This window comes from Carya illinoinensis, chromosome 13 (assembly GCF_018687715.1).
Source record: "Carya illinoinensis cultivar Pawnee chromosome 13, C.illinoinensisPawnee_v1, whole genome shotgun sequence".
NCBI lineage: Eukaryota > Viridiplantae > Streptophyta > Magnoliopsida > Fagales > Juglandaceae > Carya > Carya illinoinensis.
In genome coordinates this window covers 28,997,666-29,005,545 of record NC_056764.1, presented here as the reverse complement: position 1 = coordinate 29,005,545, position 7,880 = coordinate 28,997,666, and the positions used below count along the sequence as shown (strand labels likewise).

General features: G+C 36.3%; 1 protein-coding gene across 2 annotated transcripts; it reads right to left on the bottom strand.

Moving 5' to 3' along the window:
* LOC122291738 lies at positions 1–4,302 on the bottom strand. 2 transcript variants are annotated; one of them, XM_043099672.1, is made up of 4 exons: positions 3,901–4,302; positions 801–850; positions 589–675; positions 1–499 (listed from the first exon to the last, which is right to left on the bottom strand). In XM_043099672.1, the coding sequence occupies exons 1-4, from the start codon at positions 4,010–4,012 to the stop codon at positions 239–241; spliced, it is 510 nt and encodes a 169-aa protein (XP_042955606.1). In that variant the 5' UTR covers positions 4,013–4,302; the 3' UTR covers positions 1–238. The 2 variants fall into 2 exon arrangements, with proteins under 2 accessions (XP_042955606.1, XP_042955605.1); XM_043099671.1 differs by having other exon boundaries at positions 780–850; positions 3,901–4,297.
* Between the last annotated feature and the right edge of the window lie 3,578 nt (positions 4,303–7,880).

Here is a 7,880-nt window from a genome sequence, read left to right as displayed (position 1 = left end):
AACATCAAACATCTGTTCATATCATAACTCACAAGGAATAATTTTCAATAAAATTTAAATAATATTTTTTTATAAGTAACTTTATACAAAAATAAAATAAACATTTTCAATGTGACCCCGCAAAACTTTGACCAATATGGCCTCCTAACAATGAAGTGCAGATGCAATAACAAACGAAGATGAAGGAAAATCCTCGTATTATCACTGAATTTTTAACACTTTCCCATCTTGCATGCATTTAGTGGCGCTTCCTACCACCACCCTTTGTTCCTCGATTCTTCTTTCCACCTCCCTTCTTTATACCCTTGGTAACCACATGGATACCGGAATCACTGTCTCTAGATGAAGTCGTCGGACGCAACAAATGCTTTACATCTAGTACACCATTCCTAAAATGACCTTCGCTTGCTTTTAGAACTCTGTCCTCAGGCTTGCGTCTCCCAAAAGATCTTTTAGCACTGTCACCATGCTTGCCTCCAAATTGTCCAAGAATCAATCGCTAAAAGGTACAATAGTTTGTGAAACTACAAAAACTGGTCCTGGTCAGAGGAAGTAATGATACAAAGAACCATAAAAGAAATCAATCACCTCTTGTAGCATCGTCTGCTCTCTTTCCTTTTGTTTCTTCATCATTGGTCGCTCAACACTAAAGGGTAGTCTCTGCTTCTTAGAAGGCTGTTTCAAGAGTAAGCACCAATTTCAGAAGCTTTAAGATGATATAATATGACGACATTATGTGAACTAAAAGTGATGGTAGGAAAATGGCATAGTGCTCCTACCTTCCCACCCAAAGCAATTACCTTCTTGTTTTCCATTTCCTTTCTCTCTTTCCATGTCACATGTGAGGAGCCTGGAAAATAGCATTCATTACATTATACTAAAAAGCTTAATTTTTCAGCTTGAGTGTCCCATTTGAACCAATGTGGCAAAAACTGGAACACCTAATACTGATGATGCCCATACAGTAACATATAGAGGTGACCAATTGCAGACAATGCATTTTTCTTTTCAGTAGTTTACATAGCCAAAACCGTCTTTCAAGAACTACAGACAGCAGCCTAAACCCGACTTCCAACACAAAATCAGCTCTCTCCATGAATAAATGTAATCAATAATGGAATATTATGCCATATTCACCATTGCAGCATGCTAAAACATCAAAATGATTCACTAAACTAACCATGATCAGCTTACAAAATCCTCTTCTAGAAAATTATGGTCATAAATAGAGGGAGGATCCCTTTGCATTAGGTTTGCACAAAATACAGTAGGATGGTAGGCTACAGGCTCTACATCTAGCCTATCTAGATTGTTGAACTAGATATTCAAATGCATAAGATATTTCTTTTTTTCCCTTTTTGTTATCTTACCTGAAAAGTAGTTTTAAGTTAAGGTTATTGCCATAAATCCTTTTTTGTGCCAAACTTCATAGCATATATAATTCAATTTATATTCTCAAAGTTCCGTGTAGGGAAACTTCCAAGAGTGCAATGCACAGGACTGGGGTTTATTCTACAGGGATGGGTCCAAAGGGCCCTGCCTTAAAAGAGGTTCCCCGACATTAAAAAAATATATATATTCTCAGAGTTCCTTTTCAAAAGGATGATAAAGGGAAGATACGGAAGTTCTCATGTAACCAAAATAGCAATTTGAAACCAGAGACCAGTATATCAATGCGTGTAAAACGCAAGGCCATAAATCAAGAATGACTTATGAATATCCCTCTCTACCTTTATTTCCTTAAATTGCTCACAACAAATTTACCATTAGGAACATCAATTAAAATACTCGAAGGATTATTATAAAGGTCTTATAGCACTCTAAGAAGCTCCACCTTGACAGCATTTGTGTAGGAAGACCCGAGCCACATTTGGGCCTATACTCCGAAAGTACTAGTCAATGGTACAATTGGGCCTTTATTAGAATCATTATAAAGAGTAAAAACTTCTCCCTCCCAATCAAGATGGGATCTCATACATCACCCACACTCATCAATTAGTATGAGATATCACAATCTCCCCCTTTTAAATTCCCAACATCCTCATTGGGCCATTCCATCGTGGGTGGCACGGCTCAAATCCCACACTTCTGCTTGGGATAGGCTCTGATACCATCTGCAATGCCCCAAAAGAGACCCAAGCCACATTTGGGTCTATAGTCCAAAAGGAATAATCAATGGTAATATTGGAGCCCCATTAGAATCATTATAAAGAACAAAAACTTCTCTATAACAAGCAATATAGGATCTCATACCCCACTTACAAATTAGTCAGTATGGGGTATTACAACTTGCATTCCCGTCAGCCATTGAATAAAAAATCTTTCCTCATAACTTCTCATGGTCCAATCCAGCAAGATCTGACAAGGATTTCTTGAAGTATTAACCTTCAGATTTGCCTCCAAAAAAACACATTGGGAAAGAGTTCTCAAAACTGAACTGTTGATGTTGTTTTTTTAAATTATCCACAATCAAAATGATGAGTGCAAAGGCAAATCCTTCAAGTCGTTTAGTCAAATTAAACCAGAAAAGTCAAAAGACAAGCCTAATCCCATTTAGCTAAAATATTTCAGAGCTCCTCAAACCTTTAGCAATACATTACATCAAATTAATTATCCTAAATAGCACATCCAATTGCAGTCCTTCCTAGACCATAAATATCGATTGAATGCCTTTATTCCCAACCCTCTCCTTTATGATCTCTCATTGTTCTCACCCTTTTAAGTAATTTGAGCTCCACTCAAGGCAACCCCACTTCATTAAGATTTTTCCCAACCACAGTAAATTTCCAGTGGTAGAGAAGACAGTCCACTGCACTCACTACACATCATGGACCCATCTAGAGATGGTAATATGACTGTTCTCACAATACTTGCGATACTAATAATACAAAAAAAAAAATGATATATCTTTCTAAAAGTTACTTCCACGTACTATCATATTTGATATGCATTAATTATTTAATATTTTTTATAAGTAAATTTATCAAAGATAAGCTTCATAAGAAAATTAGTTTATGTAAGAAATACAATGATACTAAAGGTCAAATTGACAAGAAAACATACATTTTTCAAAGCATTTCTAGCGTCCTCGATGGACCAAACATGGAAAAAAAATAATGCTTCCATATGGGACAAACCCAAAAGCCTCATCTGTAAGCCTATCTGACGACAATGATAATTCATTTTATAAGGAACCCTGGAGACCATGCAAACACAAACGTGTCTTTCACCCAGTAAAACAAAAGATCCACATAACATGGGCATTACGCTTTATGATAAATTCATATGATAATATATATGGCTCAATTAAAGATGTAATTTAATAATTCTCTGCAAATGGAAGAACTCTTTTTTTTTTTTTTTTGTTGATAAATTGTGGAAGAATTCTACACTCACGATAGGGTCCCGCTTGGGTTCTGTGGCAAAAATAACAGGAAATTTCCTGTTAGTCAAACCGACGCCGTGTAGTGCATGTTTTTAAAGCATCAACGCAGAAAAATCAACAGCATAACTAAGAAACGTGATTTTTAATAACGCTGGAGCATCCACTCCAAAACTTAATTTCACTTCCCTATTTCCACTGCCATATTTTTTCAACTATAAACCAATTTCTTAAACTAATTTGCACGTCTTCTGAAGTATTCCTAGCCCATTCATAGAGACACCTCAAAATAGCCTGACCCATTATGCACAACTCTTGCTTATATCTCTAGTAATAGCGAAAATAAACCCACTTCAAGATCTTAAGCTAAAAATTTAAAGAACAGGTAATAGTTCGTCCATGAGGCAAATCTTAGGCTAGAGAAAATAATTTGATATAAAGTTGGTGTGGGAAATTACGATTTGAAACGTTGGGTCTAAAGCAACGAAGTGAAGAAATTAAAAGCGTAAAAGACTTACTTAAAAGCTCAATGTCCTTCATGATCTTCTTGAAGTCCATCTCTTCGTCCATTGCATGCGTACCGCCTCTCGAGGATCCTCCTCCATCTGCCACTTTCTTCTTCTTGTACATTTTTTCCTTCTTCTCTGTTTACCTTGGGTCCAATGCCCGACTACGAAGAAAGAAAGAAAAACGAAAATTTGAAGGATTTGTTCTTTCTCAAAACCCAGAACCCTTGGAAGTTGTAAGTCAGAAAAGTGCCTGCGGGTCTACCAGATTGAAGGAACATAGTGCGTCCGTTTGTGTCGGGTTAGAATTAGGGCACGCTAAGATCCAGAAGAGTAATAACAAAAAAATAGGGCTCAAATGACAATGCCATCTCGTAATAGGACAACGTTATATAGAACGTGAAAAAATAAAAAGAGCCCACCGCCTTACGCCTAGAAATTAGAATTTTTTTTTTTGGGGGTGGTTTGAGCTTATTATTTGAATTCTACTTGTTCCTTTATGTAGCTTTATTTTCTTGAAGAGATTAACTTCAAACAGGTTATGGTGTAAACATTCCCTTTACACCGTCTAATAAGCAATTGCCACGTTGTGGTTCCATAAAAAAAAAAGGTTACAACCCACCTTATTCAATTAAAATACCCCCAAAACCCTTCAGCATCTCCCTTCCCTCTCTTGTGCTTTCTCCCATTTTCCCGTCTCTCTCATCGAAGGAAAACTCTCCTAAGCATCTCTCTCTCTCTCTGAATCCTTCAGCTTTATTTCCTATTTCTTTAGCGTTCTCCCTTATTTCAATCTATGTCCAGGTGAAATACATTTAAAGGAATCAATTCATTTTGAATCTTGGATTTTATTTTCTTGAAGAAGCGTCGACACCTTGAAAAAGCTTCGGTGGTAAAAATACTCATAGGAATCAAGAAGAAATGCTAAAGGAAGTTTTTCTTTAATGAGAAAAGGGGAGAAATTAGCAAGAATGAAACGAGAGAGAAAAAAAATCCCCGCAAGTAGATTTGGGAGAGACGAATTAGAGTGTATTTTAATTGAGTGAGGTGGGTTGTATATTTTTTTCCATAGAATCACGACATTGCGGTTAGGACTGTTCATCCGGATTCCGGACTGGGAATCTGGGTATACCCAGCCCGAAATCCGAGTTCCAAATCTGGTCCGGATTCCGGACCGGATTAGTGCGGATTATGACCCGGGCCAAAACCCGGATGAATCCGGGTTCCGGACTTTACCCGGGTCTCTTTTTTTTTTTTTTTTTTTTTAAATAACGAAATCTTACTTGTTATTTTTTTTTTTTTAAAAAATGATAGTGTTGAAAAGCATAATTTTTTTTTTTAATCTAAAAGCCTATATTCTATACAACTTTTTCAAGAAAAAATGTTGAAAAGCATCTTTTTTTATATATAAAACAAAAAATATTTCTGATTACTGTTATATGAAGTGTTTCCTTTCAAAAATAAAATAAAATAAAACTAATTATCTTTTTAACTAATTACATTATTTGATATTTATATATTACATTACAAAACACACCTACAATATATGAAAATTATATATCTATGAATAACAAGGCAAGCCAACGCCAACAATGGCTGATTCATCAGTATTCTTTGCCTTCATCCATTCATAGAGATCTGCTGGTGTAATTACACCTGCATCCAAAAGGTCCTTGCCCCTCATTTCACAATACCTCATCATACTCTATCAAATTTGTTGCAGTTTCACAAAAACACAAATTATTTCTTTCACTTATAATAGAACAAGCTAGACGGTTGATTAATAAAGATGTTTTTTTTTTAAGTTTTAAAATTATGCAAAATTATGTATTTTCCAAAATGCAAAGAGAGAACCCTCTTGACTCAGCCTAAAAGAAATTACGATTACATCAAATCCAAATTTATATTAGCTATTGGTCCGGGCAGATACTTTTTGAATCAATTACCATAGCTACTGATATATCGAAGATGGCTAAATTCTGGCTCTACTAAATCGCCCAACAAGATCTAAAATGATCGAGTCTAAGAAATTTTCTCATAAATACCACTCTGAATACTATTTAATATCCTCCATAACTGACAACCTTCATGGACAAGCAAACTCAAAGAGAAATGCACAAGTATTAAGTTTTCAATCGGCGATAAAAAAAATTTATAAATTGACTTTATAAACACTTCACATAAATAAAATCCAAATAGATAGTAATGCAAACATTTTTGGAGCGAAACAAAGGAAAAAGGGCAAAGCAAGAGGGTGATAAGGGCTACCTCACCCCATCACTCTTTGCCAACACCCAAAAAAAGTGGCAAAACGTGTTTAAATCCTAAAGACAACATCCAATCCATTTGCAAATTAAAGGAACAAATAACTTGCACTAAATTTTGTAGTCGGATGCCTGTTATATTTGTTCATGATGAAAGTATGCCAAAGCAAATGATGACTGCCAAGATTATCCATATCACATAGCAATCAGAGCTTTGTAATCAAATAACATGGCTTTAGTTAGGGCTGTTCATACGGGCCGGATAAAATCCGGCCCGGCCCGGAACCCGGATAACCGGGTTCCCGGTTATGGGTTTCGGCCCGAATTTGATCAGGGCCGAAATCTGCATCTTAAAATCCGTATAAACCCGGGCCGGGTATCCGGATTTAAAACCCGGTTCTGGGTTTTAAACCCGGTACCCGGGTTTTTTGAAAAAATGCATCAAAACCCTACTCGTAACTCACTTTCATTTCTCACGCCGGTCTTCTCTCTCTCTCTCTCTCTCTCTCTCTCTCTCTCTCTCTCTCTCTCTCTCTCTCTCTCTCTCTCTCTCTCTCTCTCTCTCTCTCTCTCTCTCTCTCTCTCTCTCTCTCTCTCTCTCTCTCTCACGCCGAAACCCTAGCTTCCTTTGCTATCCGAATCTTCGTCGCTCGTATCGTCGTCTTCATCATCACTCTCCGTCGCTCCATCTCCTTCTCGGTTTCTTGGGTCAATGGATTTTATGCTCGTGGGTTTGGGTGAGCATGGTGTTGTCGGTTTCTCAGTCTCTTCCCTTTAAAAACGAGGTTCGTGTAGATCATGTTGTTAGTGATTTTATTTGTTGTTTGATACCTGTTACCTTTGTTGTTTGTTGTCGATTTTTCTGGACATGAGTTTGTATGCCGTTAGTGATTTCTCTTGCTCGAGATGTTCATTTCGTGAAAGTTAGTTCAGATCTGCTTGTATCCTTTTTTTTAATGGGTTTTTTAGGGTTATATCTGTGCTAGCATCTATTCAAGTTCAGATCTGTAGCAATTTTTTTAGGGTTTTTTTTTTCCTTTTTTTAGTTTGTTGATTTGGATCTATTTTATTTTCAGTTCTCTGTGTTTTATGCCCATGTACAAGAGTGTCCTGTTCTATTTAGAAGTTCTATTATTGATCTGATTTCTGTTTAGAAGTTTGTTCAATTTGTTAGGGCACGGGCACATGTGTGTGTGAGGAAACCCCACTTGAGTCCTGTAATCACAGCCCATACTATCTGAAAGTGATTTCTGTTTAGAACTGACCACTATCTGAAAGTGACCCTTATTTTGATAAAAAGAAGGTGATAAATGAAATTAAAATTAAAAATATCTTTCACTTATGTTCTTGGTCAAATTTTCATCTGGGTTTACTTCTTTGAACATTAATAGTATTCAGTTCTCGATGAAGAGCTGAACTATTATATAAGAAATGGCTTTTTTTTTCCCCTTACTTGGTAAGAAATGACTCTGGTTGTCCACTCAATGTTTGCAATCTGGGTAGCCTTTAGAACTAGAAGGCTGCCAAGTCAATATCATTTGTAGTTTCTAGATTCTATTGGATGCCAAAGGTGTTATATTTTCTGGATTATATTTAAGTGTTATATCTGTTTATATTTTTATGCTTTGAAATGGTTGCTAGATCTGCTCTCTTTGTTTTAAACTTGGGGTTTTTTTTTAATTTTTTATTATTTGGGTCTGTTTTGTTCTGTGTTGCCTACTGATTTTG

Excerpts from the sequence above, each read along its gene's own strand:
- LOC122291738 (XM_043099671.1), bottom strand. The coding sequence starts at position 4,012 with ATGTACAAGAAGAAGAAAGTGGCAGATGGAGGAGGATCCTCGAGAGGC. Across the intron at positions 851-3,900 it reads GAAGGACATTGAGCTTTTAA|GCTCCTCACATGTGACATGG; the intron begins GTAAGTCTTTTA and ends GCTATTTTCCAG. Across the intron at positions 500-588 it reads AGCAGACGATGCTACAAGAG|CGATTGATTCTTGGACAATT; the intron begins GTGATTGATTTC and ends TGTACCTTTTAG.